The 22,058-nt window shown below is 43.0% G+C and overlaps 1 protein-coding gene across 1 annotated transcript; it reads left to right on the top strand.

Moving 5' to 3' along the window:
• Positions 1 to 1,421: 1,421 nt before the first annotated feature.
• On the top strand, positions 1,422 to 21,974 carry LOC139217862 (mitogen-activated protein kinase-binding protein 1-like). Its single transcript, XM_070849342.1, has 33 exons — positions 1,422 to 1,523; positions 2,580 to 2,671; positions 4,420 to 4,479; positions 4,572 to 4,629; positions 5,504 to 5,674; positions 5,944 to 6,081; positions 6,564 to 6,746; positions 7,549 to 7,709; positions 7,875 to 8,064; positions 8,554 to 8,685; positions 8,788 to 8,975; positions 9,070 to 9,161; positions 9,252 to 9,377; positions 9,709 to 9,779; positions 11,545 to 11,666; positions 11,764 to 11,839; positions 11,929 to 12,040; positions 12,200 to 12,263; positions 12,628 to 12,738; positions 12,858 to 13,015; positions 13,277 to 13,314; positions 14,150 to 14,350; positions 14,436 to 14,575; positions 14,721 to 14,860; positions 15,526 to 15,717; positions 15,959 to 16,025; positions 17,352 to 17,507; positions 17,963 to 18,126; positions 18,406 to 19,038; positions 19,131 to 19,212; positions 19,460 to 19,548; positions 20,558 to 20,643; positions 21,709 to 21,974. Exons 1-33 carry the CDS (start codon positions 1,422 to 1,424, stop codon positions 21,946 to 21,948), a joined length of 4,635 nt encoding a protein of 1,544 aa, XP_070705443.1. The 3' UTR covers positions 21,949 to 21,974.
• Positions 21,975 to 22,058: the final 84 nt, after the last annotated feature.

Genomic DNA, 22,058 nt, shown 5'->3' with positions numbered 1-22,058 from the left:
ATTTAAATCCAGGATGAAATAAGCAGCTGTTGGTTTGCTGGTCAGAGACAATAAGCATGATACAAGATATTTGAATCTACAGCCCTTGTTTGGTGCAAAAATATATTTATAAGTTCATATGAAGCTTTTGTAAGACTAGCATTAGGGGGGACTCTACTTGCATTGACTCAGCTGAAGCCTCCAGTGTGTGGGGCAGGAAGACCAGCATCTTCATAATAGCACAAACACATCGGTATTTATTAATAATTTGTCCTCCATGCAAATTCTCCCCCCAGCACATCTCTCTCTAAATGTGCATTGACTTAGATTTATACTTATAAAGTAACAAGTCTGCCTATATTTAAGTTTTATTTTTCAGTCTTTACGGTCTTCGGTGCAACAGATATACAAGAATATGAATGTAAATAAATATGAATTAAATTAATGAAAAATGAAATGAAGCAAATAAACTGCACAGTTATGACAAAAAAATTGAACAAAGTTTTTCTACAACGATTGTGATTGGTCACGACGTCATCGCTGGGCGTGGCTTATCTGAACAGGAAGTCTAGTCTGGGAAAGCACGTGGTTCATTTAATGACAATAACATTTTGCGTGTCGAACAAAAGACTCAGAGCTGAAATAATGTTGCCACCTGACTTTAAGAAGAGAAACTTGAATTGTCTTAAAAATAATAGTTTGATTAGATTGGTCGATTTAATGATTGATTAGCCTATAAGAGACAATAAACACGCTAGCTACACATAAATATGGCGTCTGACCATCACCGTGTAGTAAAAAGACAATAACTACTTTAACTAAAGCAGGTATGCGCATAAAAGAACAAATGGACCATTATGTGTGTAAAAGATAACTTTTATCGGCCAATCAGCCGCTAAACAAAGAGCTGTGGAGCCCAAACATCCGCCTCTCTTCAGCTTTCAGACAGCCCACAGTCTCCCTCCCTCTAATCCTATTAAATCAATTATGTTCAACAGCAACAAAAGCAATCATTGATGCAATCATGAGACCGGAGCTGGTTCAGATTAAACTAGTGATTTTCGGGAGGCGCCTGTTTTTCCCCCCTTGTCAGAGCAAATTGAGACAAGCAAAGTCAGTCCAGAGGTGGTGGGAAGCTGCTGCTGCTGCTGCTGCTGCAGGAGAGGAGTGTGTGATGTGAAACGACAGCAGAAGAGATCAGCAACCCACTCAGGAGATTAACAACCACATGTCCCGGCAGCACAACTCTGCCCGACTCCGTGAGCCTCTGTAGTCTGTCTGTGGTGGTGGGAGGACCATCAGTGTCTCCTCAGCCTGCACACACACACACACACACACACACACACACACACACAGAGACAGACAGACAGACAGAAGGCTGGTGGCCGGTCACAGTGGACGCTCTGCAGGTCTCCGTGCGGGGCCACCGGGCTGCGGACAAAATGCCAGGGGATGGCTTCACCATCAAAACCCGCATCAGGAACCTGCTGCGCTCTCCGTCATCCAGGCACAAGAAGAACAGGACGGAAAACCTCTACAGTAAGGTATGTAGTGCAACTTATCGATCCAAACACCACGGGACACATGGAGAAAGTGCTATAGGTGCAACTGTACACCTGAGTAACAAGGCGCCGTCTATTAGGAGTGCATGAGCTGTAATTAAAGGTAAATAAATCACTTGTTAACGCAGTATGGATTAGTTATAAATCACTAATTAGAACAAATTGTCTTTAGATTGATAGGACTGTTTGGTCCTAAAATATATGCTTCAACATTATTATTATGAAGTATTTTTTAATGATAACTAACTGCATAAATAGGAAGCATAAACACTTGTAAGATGCATTTTTCACTACAACCCAGAGTTTGTTCTTATGATTGATTTCTCAGCCCTCAAGACTAGTAAGTGATTTATCAACCATTCATAAAGCCACCAGATCCAGTTCAGAAACTTTTGATAAAAGAGGTGTTACTAGAAAGTGGCCTCTGTGAGATATAGAACTTAAATACCATAAACTGTGCTGTTTATTATTTGCTATTATTAGTTCATGTGTTAGTAGGACAGCATTGACTCAGGTACATCCATGTTACCGCAGGCTGATCGATGACACCGAACAGCTGCTTCATAATTCCCAAGACAGACAGACAGCACGACTTGCCTTCTGTCACATCCTCTGTTTAATCACCAGGCTACAGCCGATCCTTCACATCTCTTTTTGCATCTCTTACAGCCCAGAGATGAAATAATGATATTACTTACAGCATATTTTGTTTTCCTGTTGTTTGTGGAATCAATGTCAATGCCGTCAATGAAAGTTCTGTGCAGCCGTGCACAAACTAACTAAATAATCGATATTATTTTAGATCTGGCAGAAATAAGAGCAGAATTACTTTGAACTATTTGAGCTAAAGTGGACACATAATGTGACCCTCAGTCATCGTCTTCACTTGTTGTAACCAAACTCGTCTATTTCTGCCTTTGTTGTTTCATTGGAGCTTAGTTATATCACCGATTTATTGAATTTGGTGTTTTACAGTCCCTCCACGAGCTCTACTTTTTCTTCTCTCTGTGATGAAATCTGTGCTGTGTGCTCCCACAGGTGACTTTGGAGAAGGTGCTGGGGATCACCACTTCAGGAAACAGTGGTCTGGTGTGTGACCCCCGGTCTGGACTGGTCGCCTACCCTGCAGGGTAAGAAAAGAGAGACCTTTTCTGCGTCCTTACCTCCAAATCTGACATTTGACCTATGGGCACTCGCAGTTTGTATCTACCTCACGCAGATGCTGAGTGTGCAGATGTCTGCGAGCGTGTGTTTTCTCTGCGCTACCTCTGAGGAGCTGAGGAGGAGAGCTCTGTGGGTTTTTCTCATCTGAGGAACTCCAAAGCTTCTTTTTATCCTATCCTCAGGCAGGCTTCCTTCGACTCCCTCAGTCACACAGTGATGTAAAGAGCGCTGTGTAGTATTATTAATTCTGTGCAAACAGTGACACTGGCTGTGTTAACTTGCTCAGTGCAGATTTTTTTATTTTATTTTTTTAAATGAGATGTGAGCTGCAGGTTGCAGGATTCAAACACACAGTGGCGATGCTCCGGGGGCCTCAGAGCTGCTGCACCACCGGGGTGAAAGCAGAGTTTAAAAACAAGCACTGCAGGTCCCACGAGGCTGTAACAGAAACAGTGAAACACTGAGCCTCTTTTGTGTTGTTCTCAATCTTCTGACAAAGCTGCATTAATACTAAGAAGGTCAATGGGTGTTTGCAGTATTGTTGTGTCAAGGAGTGTGTGCTTGTGACTGTGCATCTGAGAGAGAGGAAGCATTGTCTGTGTGTGCACAGGCGTGGGTTTTTCTGTGTGTGTGTGTGTGTGTGTCTGTGTCTGGCTGTCATTTTAGCAAGCTTTATACTTCCCAAATTGTGCACAGTCTGGCAATCCACCTGCGGTCTCAGTTTAAATCTGTGCAAGCTCAGCCGTGGCACCGGGAATGCAGTTTCCTGGCACGGAGCTAAAGAACAGGCAGCACTCTAACAGGTGGATCATAGATCTTTATGCTGCTCTTGAACAGGATGTAAAGAGGAAGTTTTATTAGCAGGAAGCAATATGGTCATGGCTGCATTGTTGGAATATGGATACAAAATCATTGCACTAAAGGTGGATGAATCACAGAAGCAGGGAAAACGACATTAAAACTTCACAAAGACTTTTTACAGCTTTATAGCATTCTAGTCAGCATTGAGGTGGGTAATCATGTCTGACACTGGCATCAGTCTTCTCATGAGTAAGAGATGCATCTCCCAAAACTGTTCCTATTCCCCACAGTAGTTAGATATCTCACGCTGCTGTTTTAAAGTTCAGACCCACCTTTGTAGCAGGGTTTGTAACTTTGAGTCAGCACACCATGACGTGTTCTTCAGGCCCAATAAATATATCATCAAATGAATGTCCTGGAGAGTAAATGCATGAATGGGTGCAATGTTGCATTTCTCGCTGTAATCTTCTGGAAAATATTCAAACAGGTCACAGAATATAATTACGGATCAGCCAAGATTAATCAACTTTGGCTCACTTCTGTCCGTATTAGTCGTTATTAGACTGATGCTGTACGGATTCCAATGTTACATCAGAGTTGAAATGTTCACAAGGTCGTCGTGTATAATCAGTAATCATCTCTAAGCTACGGCGCAAATATGTTCTGTGAAAAGAGGTCAGTTGGTTGATCTGAGAAGTGTTTGTATTTCTTGTAAGCGCCTTAACTAAACAAATGCAAAACAAAAAAACACTTGGCAATGCAAATGTTCCACTTCCACCAAACTATTGCCTCAGTTCCAGGAATACACACCAAACACAACTCTAGGTGTGCACCAATACCAGCACTTGTCTGTATTGTATTATATCATACATAAGTCACATGGTGAATTGTGATTATATTCTTTCTTGTGTAGGTGTGTGGTCGTCTTGCTGAACCCCAAAAAGAACAGACAGCACCACATTATCGCCTCAAGGTGGGTTGAACACAAACACAACCTGCGACATTAAACTGTCCGAACTACCTAAACATGAGTCACACTGAGCTCTCTTTCTCTGCCTCTCACAGAAAAACCATCACAGCTCTGTCTTTCTCCCCCGATGGCAAGTACTTGGTCACAGGAGAGGTGAGTCTTCTCTTATTGCTGTCAATCCCGTGACTGAGTTCCCTCCTGCTTCACTGTAATGTGTCAGTCAAGCATCTGCAGTTATAGTGTTTGCCTTGACACATCACGCTATCTTAATCCAAAGCCGATTAAAGACTACGCTGTGTAAGTGGATGAGCACGCTGTAGTTGCTATGACGGCAGAGAGCAAAGTTCAAAAGACAGCGTACGGTGAGGATATGCTGTTCTTCTGCCTTTAAAAGGAGCCAAATGACAAATTTCATAGGCTGTCACAAGAAGCTACAGATTGTCATATTAAACTAATGAAGTTTTTTTTTGTGTCACAGCTCTTTCATACGGTTTCCTAAAAGTCTTGAAAGAGGAGAAGAATTTAAGATATTCCAAAGTGAATTACCTGATAAGAAATGTCCCCATTTTCAGCGAACAGAGGCCGACAAGAGACGTGCTCTTCTTTCCTCCTTCTGCCTCCTTTATATGCAGCTCAGTCTTTAGATGAATGGCATCCATTTTCAACGTCCTTCAGGGTGCCTTTTCCTCTCACCTATTAAATGTGACCTTTGAAAGGGCGTTTGAACATATTAAAATGGGAGAGCGCACAAATAGCCTGCTGACCTTTTGATCCCTGAGAGAGAATAATGTGAACAGGTCAAAGGACAAGTAACTGTATATGGTGAGTAGAGGTCAGAGAAGATAATCTCTTAGAGAGCTGGATAGACTGGGCTTACCACTACTATGTTGCCTTTTTCCAGTGGATCTAAAGACTGGAGACAAAAAACAGACACAATATATCACTGAGACATTACCACGAGGCCTTTTATTTTTATAACCATCTACCAACTACTCACTCCTCCACATCCCTCTTCCCTTTCCATCAGAGTGGGCACCTACCAGCGGTCAGACTGTGGGACGTGGCAGAGCGGAGGCAGGTGGCGGAGCTCCAGACGCACAAATATGGAGTCTCCTGCGTGGCTTTTTCCCCCAACAGCAAATATATTGTCAGTGTGGGAAACCAGCATGACATGATGGTCAACGTGTGGGCGTGGAAGGTATGTCTAAGTCAAGGCCAATGCTGTGCTATGCAAACACCTTTGTTGTGTGTTGGTGTAATACACACAGCTTATTATGTTAAAGGAATAGTTTAATATTTTGGAAAACAGAGGAGATGATGGATACTGCATTCAGCAGCCTGTTAGCTTAGCTTAGCATAAAGACTGTAAGTGGGGGGAAACAGCTAGCCTGTTTCTGTCCAGACATTAAGCTTCAGATTCCTGAGGGCCATGATTTTAACATGTATTGTTGTGTTTTCTTCTCGCAGAAAGATGTAGTGGTGGCCGCCAACAAGGTGTCCAGTAAGGTGACCGGCGTGTCTTTCTCTGAGGACAGCTCCTACTTTGTAACTGTGGGGAACAGACACATCAAGTTCTGGTATCTGGACCACTGCAAAGCCAGCAAGGTATTAAAGGAGAACATCAGTGTGTCTTTTTAAAACTTTGTTCCAATCATGTAAGTTGCTTTCCTTTGCTTTAGCTCTGCTTTGAAGGCTTTTATACCGTCAGAAAAATCCCTTTTCTACCACACATTTTCACACTGTATGAAAAATGTTCGTCGCCTTGAAAACTGTCCAAGACATAGTCAGACAAGTCAGAGTTGACGGGGAGTTTGGTTTTGTTACTGATTTTCTTTTTATTGCTATTTCATTCTTCCAGAGTGTCTTCACATCAATTAAATTCACACAGTTTTGTTCCCAAATTCATGACAGCTCCCTGCATATTCAAATGAAGAAACACTCAAATTAAGAAATGGAAAATAACTCAATAACATCTGATGGAGAAATCCTTGGCCTTTTCTTTGTTTGTGTCAAAGCTAGTTTTCAGATGTATCCAGTATTGTGCTTTAACCACACAGCTAACCGCCACCCCCCTCTGTGTTACTCAGGCCAGTGCTCCCGTCCCTCTGCTGGGCCGCTCGGGGCTGCTGGGAGAGCTGAGGAATAACTTCTTCTGTGATGTGGCCTGCGGACGGGGCTCTACATCCGACTCCACGTTCTGCATCACCTCGTCTGGCCTGCTGTGTGAGATTAACAGCAAGAGGATGCTGGACAAATGGGTGGACCTACGGGTGAGTGACTCTCTGTGCCATGAAGTTGTTGGGCTCTTTTTTTTACCTTTATGTTACATTTAAAAAAAAAACTTTTTAATGTTTTTTTGCAAGCCCTATTTCTTGTCTTTATGCTAAGCTAAGACAGTCATGAGAATGGTGTTAGTCTTCTCCTCTAACTCTTGGCAAGACAATGAATAAGTGTACTTCCCTTGTTGTTCAGATGTATTCACTGTGTTGTATGTATTCTTGATTTTTACCTTTTGTGCTGCTAACATTTCTTCAAGATTGATGTTGACAAATGTGGCTGAACCAGCATCCCTGCATTAATTGCAGAAGGTTACATCGTAGCACTACTGGTTCTAATAAATCATGCATTTTGTTCTACAGTATATTGATTCAGTAGGTGTCCATGTCATATACTTCAGTCGTCTAATTAACAGTGTTACATCTGCAGTATGTTTATGCATCCATTACTGATTACTGTCCACCCAGTGGTGCTTATGGCCAGTGTCCAGCTGTGGTGTTTAAATAGGAGGTGAAGATGAGGGTGTGTGGGTCCTGCTCCTGCCTTCTGTCAGAGGATCAAAGAGAGATTAGCAAAAAGGACAAGGACGAGTACACGGTGTGTTTGGAAGTATTCCAGCACGGACGCTCTTAAAACTGTCTGTAGCCTTTAGAATTACTGACAGTCGGGGCTGTGATGGACTCACCTACACTTAATTATAATTGAGTGTATTTGCAGGATTAGAATGTGCCGTCTGTATAAAATAGAGCTGTGAAAAGAGCTGATGCGCCTGTTGTATCCTGTCCTGCCTCGTAGACGGGCGCGGCCCAGTCTCTGTCTCTGTCTGAGGATATGATCTTCTGTGGCTGCGCTGATGGGACGGTGCGAGCCTTCAGCCCTGTCGACCTGCACTTTGTCTGCACGCTGCCGCGGCCGCACCCCCTCGGCTCTGATATCTCTGCCATCACGGAGGCCAGGTGAGGAAGAGCTTAGTAGTAACACTGCCTTTCCTTGGCAGGGATCCACTGCTGGATCAAATGTTCTCTATTTATAGTGCCGCCTGTCTCAAGAAGCAGCGCTCCACAGTCTAAATAACACCTAAATGTTTCTTATTTCTTGCTCCATGACTCCATTACCATCAGTGACCTATTTTCCACCAAGAAAGACGCCCGTTACCCAGACGCCATTGCTGTTACCTACGACCCCGTCAGCCACCGGCTCAGCTGTGTATATAATGACCACAGTCTGTATGTGTGGGATGTGAGAGATGTCCACAGGGTGGGGAAGGTGCACTCTGCCCTCTTCCATGCTGCCTGTGTTGGGGACCTGGAGGTAAGCAGACAGGAAGTGAATGATACACACCTCTTTAACCAGCCCCTGATTCTGTTTTTAGATTGAATGTTGGGTATTTTCTAGGCTGCTGATTCAGGGAACATTGGGGGGATTTATCATCACCAGCACAATGCTAATATTGGACTGCTTTATGCAGTTCATTAGCCTGCTGAACTCAGGCCAGTTTGGGAAACACTGATAGATATTATTATTTCATTTTGTTAGTGGTAATTACATTGAATAAGCTTTATATTAAGCAGTGATTCTGACTAATCTGTTAAGAATTATGTCTCATTACCACAACCAACAACATGCATTTTCAAATAGCTAAGTGTCAACTGAACTGATTACAGCTCATGATACTCCATAGTGGATGTTAATCTAAGGCACAGCAGGAGTATTTTCTAAATCCATACTGTTTAGCCTCATATAATTAGTATTTCCTGAACCTTCTCCCAACCAAACACCTTCTCCCTCATCCTTCCTCAGATGTTCCCAGATGTTCCTGGTGAATTGGACACTGGTTTGTCATCAGGTGCGTTCCTCAGTTGCTCAGCTGATAACACCATCAGACTGTGGCGCATGGACGATCGGACACATTCTCAGAACATCCTCAGCAGCGTGAGTTTGGCCTAAAACGCCATATATGTCAAATGTTGACATTTTGGAAGATCGAATTCTCCCTTTGATGGGTTATTTTTCAAATCTGACTTTGCTTTGCAGGACCTCCTGAATATAATTTACATTGATGGAAACACCAGTGCCTTGCTGGATCCAGAGTGTTCGACAAATGCGAGCGTTGATAAACCAGGGGATGGACAGACAGCAGAAAGCAGGACGGGAATCAGGACCATCTGTGTCAGTCCAGACGGCAAACACCTGGCATCTGGAGATCGCAACGGGATGCTGCGGTAGGACAAAAACGCTAAAAAACCAAGACTGATGACTGACTGCACTCGTAAGGTGACCGCTATTCTAAAAGCAGTGTGAATTTATACTCTGCAGGGTTCATGACCTCAGCAGCATGGAGGAGATTCTGAAGGTGGAGGCTCATGATGCTGAGATCCTCTGTCTTGAATACAGTAAACCAGAAACAGGTCAGTGTGTGTATGTGACTGTGTTACTGACGAATATCAGTGCGTTGGCCGTTTAAAGGATATGTGATTAAGTTGTCTTAATACTGTCAGGTCTGAAGCTGCTGGCCACAGCTAGCAGGGACCGTCTGATCCACGTCTTGGATGCTGAGGATGACTACAGTCTGGTGCAGACACTCGACGAGCACTCTTCATCCATAACAGCCGTCCGCTTTGCTGGTGAGCCACTTGAGACACTGTCAACATCTGACAGCTAATCTTTTCGTAATCCCATTCAGTCCCACACAAAGTCCCTCTTTTATTTTGCTTGCAGCACCGCCTGTTTAAATAATGGATGACAACTGTACATGTGTAGTCAGGTGCAGCTTTGTTTGTTATAAGCAAAGCCTTTTCTGCTGCATGCATTGTTTTCTCTCTCTCAGCTACCCCACCTGCATTAGTTACAGCTTCTGATTTCGAGATTGGATTCATTTAGTCCTGCACACATTCTTTTGAAAATACTAGTAGCGGCTGCATTGCCCACAGGCATTTCCCTTCTTTGTTTTTTTAGCCAATGACAACAAGGTGAGGATGATCAGCTGTGGAGCAGACAAGAGCATCTATTTCCGCACTGCACACAAGGTAGGACACACCTGAGCAAGATTCAGTCCTTCAGCTCTCACCATCAACATCTTTCCACGTCAGATCTGTTCGTCCACTAAACACACACATAATGTGCGTACGGGAATAGAAAAATGAAATGCACCCACTGAAAACTGATTTTTTTTAGCTGAGAGTTAGATGAAAACATCTAGTTGGTGCCAGCAGCCGATTAGCTTAGCTTAGCACTCGGGCCGGAAGAAACAACTAGCCCGGCTTTTTCCAGCCTTCCAGTTTCTCTAAAATTCACAAATTGATGATGTTAAATCATGTTTGTTTATTTTGCCTAAGTGCAAAATAAGTGTAAAATGACAGACCCTGTTTCCCCATTTCCAGTCTCTGTGCTAAGCTAAGCTAAGCTAAGCTAAGCTAAGCTAAGCTAGCCTGCTGGCTCCAGCTAAATGTTTACCGCAGAGACAAGAGAGCGATGTCGATCTATTTATCTCACTCAAGAAAGTGTACATGTCAGTGTCAAAGTTGTCTTTAAATATGACAAATGTATTGTCTTTTGATGTAATTATGTTTTGACAATATTCTATAAAAGCTATCCAGCATCTCACCACCATGGTTCATCCTTCAGCTATTTTTAAATCACTGTAAATATCTGATTTCTCCTGTAGTGAAGCTTAATTTATAAAGAGTTAGCTGCTACACCAGAAGTAATTTCCAAAACAACTCTCATAATTCTTTATCTGCCATAAAAGGCACAATCAGGAGCTAATGCTGATTCAGCATCCTCTGCTGCTTCATCGCTTTGGATACAAATTCTTCATTAATTCCTCACATTAAGGACTCACTGTGCAGCACAGCAGTAACACAACCTTTTTGGCTTCTGTTTATGAATGAAATAACTAAGTGCTATAAAAGATACACCCTGCTGCAGCCTTTCCTCTACAGTAGATTTGCTTCTGGGTTATTGGGACAATTTTATGTTTGGTCTGAGTTACATAAGTAACAGCACTCTTAAACTTTCGACAGGATTCAGGCCACTGCAGTGACTCATGAGGATTAAGTTTTGTAGAGCACAATAAACAATGGCTTGTTAGTCAGTAAAACTTCTCCTCAGCATCCAGATATTTACGGAGTATTGTCTGTAGAAGCGTGTTGTGACAGGCCAGCGCTCCTCGCAGGACGTTAAATGAGCATCTTCTACGCTATCTGTTATCATTATCTGTTTTCAAGGATTCCAACCAAGTGAACCATAATTGTCTTTTCTGACCATGTGTGCATGACTGGATGAACAAACACTGATTTCCTGTGACTTAAACTTCAATAATGATATGACTTATTTTGATTCACATTGTGTCCTTGCCAGGCGCATTAATTCTGCCAAACTTTAACTTTAAGGCAAATACTTCATGTACTTTTCATGCATTTCTATGCATATAAACTACATGTACATGTCCACTTTTAAGAGATACATAATGATGTTGATTCAAACTGATCTCTGGAACCTTTAGAAATCTGAATGCATGGGTTAAGTTTGCTAGTTTCTTTCTAAACAATACAAATGCACAGATGCCATAACAAACCCAGCAGACCGTGCACTCATTCAAGTAGGAAGTCCTAATTTGTCATTTTGGACTTGGTTGACTTTAAAAAAAAATGCTGTATTTTAAGTTTGTGTCTTATGTACTTTAGCTTTTATAACACTAAAACACCTATTAGCACCTTTCCATCTAATGCTAACACTACAGCAGCCGCCCTCCTCAGCACAGAGCTGACAGAGTTTCCTTCTAATTTACAGACCGACAGAGGAACAGAGTTCAGGCGTTCGCACCACATGGTGAGGAAGACCACACTATACGACATGGGTGTAGATCCCACCTGCAAGTATGCCGCCGTTGGCTGTCAGGACCGCTGCATCAGGTGAGTTTAAAGGGAGGGCATGTGGGTTTAAAGGTCCATGACGTCAGCAATGGGAAACTCAGTTTGATTCTGAGGTTTCTTATCCTTCTGATCTCAGGGTTTTCAACATCAGCAGTGGCAAACAGAAGAAACTCTACAAAGGATCGCTGAGTGAGGATGGCAGTCTGCTCCGGGTAACATTTTCTTCCACAGTCCACGCTCCAAATGCCTTTCCCTTCCCACGTACAGACTACTGAACTCTTTTGTTCTTTTGTCCTGGCAGGTCCAGCTTGATCCATCGGGTCAATACGTGGCCACCAGCTCCTCTGATAAAAACATCAGCATCTTTGACTTCTACACTGGGGAGTGTGTCGCCACTATGTTTGGACACTCTGGTAACAGAACACACACCGACACCGCACACACACACACACACACACACACACACACACAGACAGACAACTGAGCTGTGAGTAAATGACACCTTCATAGCAGCAGGGAATGTTGCCAGGGAGCTCAATATAACTAACATTGCCGTACTTTTGGTTTTGCAGAGATTGTCACTGGGATGAAGTTTACCAACGACTGCAAACATTTGATTTCTGTGTCCGGGGACAGGTGAGAAACAGTCCTGTGTGCTCCTACGAGTGGCTCCTTTGGATTCACTTAGACTCTATTAATGTGGTGTATACTTGAGTCAATCCAGCGTTTGAATATGATAATTTGGGTATGTTTCTAAAAAAAATAACAAGGATTAATTCTATATTTAAAAGCAGAACTCAAATAACTAAAGATATCCGAATATGAATGGAATAAAGTGACTGTAGAAATCCTGGATTGGAGCAGCACCCAAATTAAAATCCTCTTCAGCCTCTGCTGCCAGAGGAAATGAGTGGGGAAATGTGTTTGCAGACAGTTTCCTCAATAGTCAAGCTGAAATGAAATGTTGAATTTTTAATGCCTGAATGCTTTTATCTCCCAGCTGTATCTTTGTGTGGCGACTGGCTCCAGAACTGACAATCAGCATGAGAGAGAGGCTCTGCCAGCTCCGACAGAGCCCAAACGCACCGCCCTGCAAGACCTCCAGTCTCAGGTGACGACACACCGCACCTTCACCTTCAAGCTCCCATTGATCACAATCATTCGTCGCTATCACAAATAAAGACTGCAGGAGTCCTTGCAGAATGGTCATCACTTTGTCTTTCATTCCAGGCGAGAGATGCACAGTGCTCCCATTCTGGGTGGTCTGTCCTCTGACAGTGACCGTGAGCACGAGGAGGAGGACGGAGCAGAGAACGATGACCCCAACGACCCCGAGGACATGGCGTCCAGTACTTCCTCTGACAGCAGCCACGGAGAGGAGGACACAGGTACTGATTATGAATGAGAATACAATCACAGTGCTGGGTCTAATCCACATGTTTATCAGGAGATTTAGGAATAAGACCCCTGTAGAAGAGACTACATGTTGTTTGTTTGGGTGTAACCACCTGTGCTGGAGCCTCTCTGCCATCTGTACTAATCCAGACCTTTGTTCTCTCTGTGGAGGGCACAAAAACAATCCACACATCAAACAAGTTTTATGTCATTATTTTCCAAGGTTCTTATGATTGTGCTTTTTCATGCAACAGGTGGCTCAGATGAAGGACAGGACTGGGAGCTGACAAAGGTTGGTGGTTATTCAACGTGAAAAGACTGTTATCATCCATTTTCTAAAGAATATGATGCAAAGCAGAGTGGGAAGAGAGGAGAATGGCTCTGTGCTTTGGCAAATTCAGTTCCCAGTGTGCATCTTTAACAATTTCATGATAAAATGTGATCTCAATCGCAAGGCCTGCGATAAAGGATCTTTTGTTATGCATTTTGAAGAGCCACTTTTTGTAATATTCTTATTTTTTTTGCTCTTGTGCGTCTCTCTCTCTCTGTATGTTCCAATATACATATTTTTATTATTATTTCATGTGACGTAAAATCAAATAACTTAAATCACAGTGCCAAAAAACCTAACAATACATCTTTCTCCTTTATTCAGTTCCTGACAAAAACTTCATAGTTTCCAGTAACAGCCTCTAACAATCAGTTAATGCTTTAAGTCTTTAGATTTGACAGTTGATGAACAGTTCAGCCCCCGTCTACTATCTCTTTTAGTTGTCTGTCAGTTCTTCAGAAGGACTGAAGTGGCTTAAGGAATCTCAGGCTTCACTCTACCACACATGAGATTAAATCCTCTGTGATGTACTGGGGGGGGAAATACCCTGCTGAGTCTTAAAAGTGATAAAAAGCTATGTGAAATCCGTTCTGAAATCCATAGCCAAAGTGGGAGCACTAAAAACTAGATCACACACCTCATCTGAGATGTGTACATCAGGAGGGAAATTGACGCTTTTAGCACTTGTCATCTTTAACTTCCAGAGCTGCTGTGTGATATTTTTTATTCATGTATTGTACAATAGAAATCATGTTTCTCTGTGTCAGCCTGTCCATCTCCTCTACCTCCTCTCTAGCATGGAGCCATCAGCCAGGCCACGCCTGAGTCCTCTAAGCGTCCTCGGAGGCGGTGGTCTCATCGTATGGGCTCTCTGGAGCTGATGGTTAAATCCATGCTGGACCTGAGGCAGCTGGAGAGCTTTGGTCATAAGAGAAACCCCAATTACCCCCCTCATGAAGAGGAGAGACTGAGCACGCCCAGCCTCCAGGAGCCCCTGGTACGCATGGAGAGGGACACGCTGTCCATATGTCTCCATGTGTTTGTGATGGCAGGACTAAGTCACCTATGCTCATTTTCTGCAGTTGGAAGAGAGAGCCAAGAGGCATCGGCCTTGGCCACACGCTGACTGGCTGTCCTCACACTCGTCCAAGGGCATCAGGGGGGCTGATGGAGCTGTGCTGTACCCCGAGGAGAATGAGGAAGATGCCAGTCTACAGGGCAGGTAAATCCACCCAGTCCTCGTGATTTCACTCAAGTGATCACAGTGACATTGAAAGGGAACAACAGTGCTTTTCTATTCTTGGTTTAATGTTTTCCTCCACAGCTGTTCCTCATTGTTTCCACCTCTTTCTGTTTTCACACACCAGTGATTACATGGTGAAGGAGCTGCACTGCAGGATGCAAGGGCGAGGGATCCGCAGTGACAGCCAGGAAAGCCGCAGCCCGGACAGCGCTTGCTCTCTGGGCTACGACAGCAGGGACTCCAGCCCGGATCGAGTCCTGGATGGTGAGGTCTTACTCCAATGACGGAGATAGTAACAAAAATAAAATAAAATTAGTATTAAAAAATGTACAATTTCCAACTTTACCAGGCCTCATTAATGCATGCCTCTCTCTTGCCAAGACTGCATAGATAGAAGTTTGTACCGTTTTTCTACAAACAAAAACTAAAGCCTCAAAATAATTTCAGTGATTTAGTACATTTATTCATTTTAGATGCTTAAACCGTATAAAATTTCTACACACAGTGGCCTTCACTGGGTTTTCAAAGCCACGCGTCTATTCTATATTTCAGTATTTCTATCTGACTACATTCCTGTTTCAACTTATAAATGTCTCAAAGTGTGTCAAGTGCTGGATTTGAAATGAAAAGCTAAAATGTACATGAAAGCCATGATATATCTTCTACATACTGTACAGTAAAGCTGATACCCGCTGAGAGGGATTTGAGCACAGAGAGGCAAGGATTTTTTTCTATTTCTGACCTGATAGAAATATGTCAGATAAAACCACCACATGAGCCTCAGTGTTCTGGCTGATCATTTGTTAAGGATTATCTGGTACCTACCTGACGTATGCAGTGGATGTACCAAGGTCAAAGAGGGTTTGGAAAGGGTTTCTGTCTCTCTCCATTGATTCACAGCTGTATGTTTTTGTCCTTTGTGCCTCCAGATTCTGCAGATGTGGAGTCCCTGAGCCAGCACAGCTCTGATGAGGAGAATGAAGACAAGGAGGAAGAGGAGCAAAAGGCAGAAGTGACAAGTATGGACGAGGCTCTGAGGACAGTGACTGACGTTGCTGACGACGGTCAAGAAGATTTCCTCATGCAGAACTTTGAGACGCTGGCAGAGAGCTGCAGCATGGGTAGGCTAATGCTATTGCCTCAAATTAAACTTAATAAAACTTTAAATTATTCCCAGAAATGTTCAACTATTCCTTTAAATGACCTCACATTCAAGTAGATGCATTCAGTATTTCTTTTGGTTTCTCTGCACTTTTTGTTTCTCTTTCTTTTTCTCTCGGTGTCACTGTGTGCTTTTCTTCTCTCTGCCACTGTTTCCATTTTCCTTTTTGTTTCTTTCTAATGCTCGATGTCTGTCTACAGCCGAGCAGAGCAGAGTCCCCAGGCTCAGTATGTCTTCACGCTTCCTGGCCAGAGGACATAATAACAGGTACTGTTGACCACTTCAGACCAGTGTGCACTCACTGCTATAATTACAAACCCATGTGGACTCATGCACATTGCTCTGCTAAACCATCTGTGTGCTATCTTGATCCAGCCGAGTTGTCCGTTTAAAATGACATTGTTAACTTTGTTTGCGTAATTTCATGTGTGTTGGAAGATTGTTTTTTTTACCTTGTCATTTGTGGTAATAATAAATGTTCAGCGAGGCATTTACCGGCAAAACACCGTTTTATAGATTGATGATTGGGAATAGGCTAGCTTAGTTTAGCTTAGCGCAAAAACTGGAAACAGGGAATGTTGTATCTCGTTTATAGCGCGGCTTTGTTGAATACTTTACTCTGATTGGTCAGTTACAATTAAATCTATGGTCTGTTATTTCTGTATAGCACACAGTTGCTATGGATATCAGACCGTTGCTATGGATAACAGATCATTGCTATGGATAACAAACCGTTGCTATGGATAGCAGATCGTTGCCATGGATAACAGACTGTTGCTATGGATGCAGTTCTGATAGCGGATTTTGTTTTTAACCAGGACCAGCAGCTTGATGGAGTCTCTGCCAGTCGCCTGTTAACTGTTCCTGGCCAAGAACTAGTCCAGCACAAAACCCCCCACAAAACATCAAAATCTTTTTTACAGTACAGTCTTTGATACAGATTAAACAGATAAGATCTAACATGTTAATTAGTGAGCTTTAAAAGGTGCTGATAGGTTTATTTTGTTACATTTTGAAAGAGCACAGCTAGCTGTTTCCCCCTGATTCCAGTCTTGGTGCTAAGCTAAGCTAACAGGCTACTAGCTGTAAATACATAATTAGCGTACAGACATGATAGTGGTACCAGTCTTCTCATCTAACTATTTTCCCAAATTGTTTTTTTTTTCAAAAGTGTATTGATGTTACATGATACTATATTATCATTTATCAGATTGTAATATTCTTTACGTGTAGTTCTGCTGAAGTCATGATAGAGAACGACTATACTAAAGCACAGAATTAAACACAGAGTTTATACGGTTTCCTTACACTTTCCGTCGCAGTGCCATATAGTGTAGATCAGGCAGGCCGAGCACATCTGGTACTCACACCTTTTCCAGTCTTTGTGCTAAACAAAGCTACTGGTCTGCTGGCTCTGGCTTTATACTCACAGATACTAATTTCACCAATTTTTTTCTTCTCACTCTTTGATTGAAAGAATAAACATGTTTCCCTGAATGCCAAACTATTCTGTTAACTTAACGTAGAGGAATACGTTGTGTGTTTTGCTCACCTGCTGACCCTGAAACCCTGTCATGCCTTCTGTCTGTGTAGGGGCATGCGTCCTTTTGCCAAACTGCACGGAAAGGAGCAAAGCAGCCACTCTGCGAAGCCTCCTGTGTCCAAAGTACGGCCACTGATGGAAGACAGCCAGAGCAGAAACACAGAGGACAAGACGCCCGTGTCCTCTGGCAGCAGCCAGGGGTCAAAGTAAGAAGAAAACACACACTAGGAGCAGAATGAGGTTTAGATAAGTGCTGCTTTGGCAGACTTGGATTAATGAAGCATAAATGCAAAAGACCAAAAAAGCACAAAAGGTACTCTCCATGAATAAATGATTATGAAATCCACATGGTAAGACTGTGATGTGATACATACTTAACAAACAACACTTTTATAAGGTCACTCTGGTCTACAATATTTAGGCATCTTTACACAACTAAGACATTTTTGCAGTTGCCTACAGATTAATAATGGATAAGCATAAACATAAGCAGGGACAAACTTAACCTTCAGCTAAAGTAATTATGCACATGAAAAGACTATGATGTAATTAAGAAGTATCACAGACAAAAAAGAAAATTTAAAATGGGAATCAACACACAACACTGCTATTGACTTTCTTTTCAAGTGATCTTCAAGCTGCTGTGTTTACTCTCCAGCAGGGTCGATGCTCCAGAGAGAGACTGCACTCCCACCCATAAACCCCCCAAGAAGAAGACTTCTCACCTGTGGCGGCTGTCCAGTTCTCCATCCAAAGCTCCGCTGCCGCTGGACAGAGCGACATATTTACACAAGTCACACTCTGCCCAGAACTTGGCCTCAGACTGTACGGTTCATAATCATTTAGTTTATTTATTACTATATATTTGCTGCTATTTCTGTAATGTTTGGGTCAGATTGTTCTGCTGTGAGACAGTTAAAATGCCTCAAGAGTGTATTTAAAAATAGGATTTTGTGTGAATTATGCAGAATAAGTTAATCAGACATTGGATAATGACCAAGAATTGACTTAAGTGATCCAGTAAATTCATACCAGTTTGACACAACATGATACATTTTCTCAAAACTAGTCATATTAATCTCCACCTCTATGTTCTTCCTCTAGCTCCTCACTCACCTGTGCCCTCTAGTGACCAAACAGAGATGCACAAGAGACCTCAGGAGCTTTTCCTGGATCATGACACTCCGAAGCCATCCTTTCATTTTTCCTCCCCCTCCTCTGGGTCCCCACAGTCTCCCCGGTCCCCCGTGTCCTGGGAGAGTCCCAAACTCAAGCCGCAGCACTCCTACATGAACCCCACCGCCAGCTCCATGGCTAAAAGCAGCCGCTCCTCCTCACTGGGGGAGGGCATCCAGATGGGCTCTCCACCTTGCTCCCCCTCCTTCGCCAAGGGCAGGAGGTCATGGGGGGACCTGGAGACCGACGCTCCTCTCCTCACCTCGTCCCCTGTCACCGCTTTCCCCTCTGCTGTCTCGTCCACGTCATCCCTCTTATCGTGTCCTCTCTCAATCAGCCCATCCCCAACTCCCCCCCATCCTACAGCTACAGTTCCACCCACCCCTTTTACCCAGAACGTCCCACCCTCTCGCATCCCGCTCCCCAAGCAGCCCCTCACCCCTCGCCGCAGCCTCTGCCTGGAGGTGAAGCCGAGCTCGAGTCCGTCAAGTCCGACGAGGGCCTGTACTCCCAGCATAGACCCTGGATGTGACCCTACCCCTGCTCCAGAAAACAGACAAGGTTAGAAAGCTGCCATACACTGTAGATGTGATACATAAACACACAAGTGAGGAACCAAACATCAGATTTTGTGTATAACTTGTCGTCCTCAGCACTGGGCAGGCATCTGTCTCTGGATCCTTGTTTGCCAGGTTTGCTACAAGTGAAGCGGAAGAGAAGCTCAATTTCAGAGAGGTATGTTTTTACACCACACCTAAAAAAAAATGTTCTATGCCAGTTTTGTATTGCAATTAACCCTCAAGAAGTAGTAAGGTCTTTTTTTTGACTGGTTGCTTATTGTAAAGGGGTCATTATCTAATCATTATATGCACAAGGGAATGTTGCAGTATTGAGTAAATTAGATTTATTGTTTTTATTCTACATTTTCAATCACAGTTTTCAAACACAGTTACTGACACACATTTCTGACATTTCTTCCCAGTGCTAATGAACCTGGACAGGTGGCTGCAGACACAGAGTGCCCTCTGGTGCCTGAACAGGCCCACACATCGAGCGATGACCCCCAGCCAGGTCTGCCCCCCCCCCAGTCACTACCTTCATCACTGCATCTCTTCTCGCTGCTCGCACTCTGCCTTCTGGCCTGTCTATCAATCTGCTTGTCTGTCTCTTGTTACTCTGTCGGCCTCTGTGTCCTCCCGCTCTCAATGTGGGGATCGCACGAGTCCACAGATGAAGGGACATGTGAAGATTTGAATTCTACTTCCTTGGTGAATTTTGAGATCTGTTAGTTAAGGAAACCATGGGTGGCAGTGCCCTCCTGAGTTCTGCACAGTCCTCCTCAAAGGTTGGACCTTTTTCATGTTGGATCTCACACTGTCCATATCAGGATATTGTACCTCATTATCTACTAGAAAGATTGCAGGTGAATTTGCACACGTTAATGCTCCCTATTGGTGATCATACAATAATTGCCTAGTATTTATCATTACCCTTTGAAATCTAGAAATATAGAGCGTCAGTGAGCTGACATGCAATTTGTTTATCTCACATTGCTCACTTATTCAGTAAATAAAGGTATCAAACAGAGTTAAAATGCTGAATCTTCTTCTTTTCATCCTATTCTTCACACTTCTGCACCTGCTGTTTTGTGGATGATAACTGCCTCACAAAAGCAACAGATTTCATTTCGTTTCAATTTGAAAACACAGAAAGAATAAATGCCATTAACTGATATCCAGTCCACATTTGTACCTACAACTGTGTTTTGCCGGAGGATATAAACTGTGAAATCATTTTTCTCACTTTCACCGCTCACACAGCTCCTGCTCTCTGGCTTTGTGCAGCAGCCTCTTCATGTGTTTCTTTTCTGCCACCAAGTTTATTCTTGTTTTTCTGTTAATGCTCTTTAACCTTTTGCTCAACATTTACTGCGTGGCTGCTTGACTCGATGGCAGTGTGTTTGAGTGTATATACTGCACAGTATGAGCGTCTTTGTGCACATTCTGGTGGAGCAAAGCCACATGCTGTGTGCTGTACACACTGTACTTAAAAGAGTCTCTCTGTCTCTCTCTCTCTGCAGATCACTCTATCACCTTGGAAACTTGTAGGCAGGCTGTTACTGAGCTTCACAACAGTCTCAGGAAAACCGTCATGCTCTACACTACGGTCAGTGAGTGTGTGTGTGTGTGTGTGTGTGTGTGTGTGTGTTTGTGTATGAAATGAGGAAGAGAAGAGATGTGGGGGTTAAGCGAGGCATGAAAGGAAAATATGTCAGGAGAAGATAGGGAAAACAGAGAGACAGAGGATGAAGGGGGGGTAGATAAAGAAAATTTCTCACATGCTGCCACTCTCATATAACTCATATTAGTTGTGTATAGAAATACATACACTGTTGATATTTTTGGAATTTTTCAAATCCTACATCTTCTTGTAGTGCGCTGGTCTGTCTCAGTTAATGTTACGTCTATGGATGCTGCTCTTTGCACATCTCATCTGTGGGGCAACTGTTTTGAAGACCTATTAATTGCTTGAGTTGTTTTTTTTAAACAAAAATGACAAATGTGCTTGTTTGAGCTTCTGAAATGTGTACTTCTTTTCTCTCTCTTATATTATAGCAGACTAAATATTTTGGGGTGTTTGACCGCTAGCAGGACAAAATTAGCAACTGAAGATGGTTTTGTTGTGCGCATGTTAGGGCTGCAACAGAAATGTTTTACAACTGTGCCAATTATTTCTCTGCTTAATTGTTTGCTTTATAAAGTGTGAGAAAATAGTGAAAAATTACCAGTTCCTAAAGTCCAAAGAGACGTCTTCAGGTGCCTGACTAACAGTCCAAAACTGAAAGATATTCAAATTACAATCACATAACACAGAGAAAAAAAAGAAAATCCTCATATTTGAGAGGCTGGAACTAGAAAATGTTTGGCAGTGTTTTTCCTTGTAAAATGACCCAAACAATCAGTCATAAAAAGTAGTTTATTTTAGAAAACTGATTAAATGATTAATAATTTTAGGACTAAGCATGTTTCACTATTTTATAGATAAAAAATATCAATCGAGTAATTTTAGAAAATAATGAATGAATCAATCAATAGTTGCAAATCTACTTGAGTAGAAGTGTTTGAGGACTGGCTGTTTTATCTAGAATCTGATGAACAAATAAAACAGGGAAAGACAATGACAGACTGATTGACTGTCTGTTTTTCTTATGTATGTATTCATTAAATCCAGATGCTCCAGTGCAGCCAACAGCCCAGCGGAGACCAACAAGAAATGAGGAGGATCCTGTCCGATACGCTGCTGACGGTCAAGTCTGAGCTGGACTCTCTGCCTCGCCCCCTCTCGCAGTGCGAAGGGCCCCGAGTGGACCAAGAGGTCAGCGACGGGGGGGACAAGGCCCTGGCTCTGCTGGAGCAGTACGCTGAGCTGCTGCTAAAGTCTGTGGAGAGGAGGCTAGACACCAAGACTTAACTAGACTAACAGGAGCGGGATACATGCACGCTCAGTAGCACTGGGAATTGCACACTTGTTATTTGCACAGAGATCTTTTGGGACTTGTTTTGTGTTGTGAATGCAGATGG

This window comes from Pempheris klunzingeri, chromosome 18 (assembly GCF_042242105.1).
Source record: "Pempheris klunzingeri isolate RE-2024b chromosome 18, fPemKlu1.hap1, whole genome shotgun sequence".
NCBI lineage: Eukaryota > Metazoa > Chordata > Actinopteri > Acropomatiformes > Pempheridae > Pempheris > Pempheris klunzingeri.
Note: the sequence above shows the minus strand (reverse complement) of the source record. Positions and strands in the feature narration are given on the sequence as shown.

What these genes read in the sequence shown, in the direction of transcription:
- LOC139217862 (XM_070849342.1), top strand. Translation starts at nt 1,422, where the DNA reads ATGCCAGGGGATGGCTTCACCATCAAAACCCGCATCAGGAACCTGCTG. An exon ending in ACCACTGCAAAGCCAGCAAG is followed by an intron (nt 6,082 to 6,563) that starts GTATTAAAGGAG and finishes TGTGTTACTCAG; the next exon opens with GCCAGTGCTCCCGTCCCTCT. An exon ending in AGGACTGGGAGCTGACAAAG is followed by an intron (nt 13,315 to 14,149) that starts GTTGGTGGTTAT and finishes CCTCCTCTCTAG; the next exon opens with CATGGAGCCATCAGCCAGGC.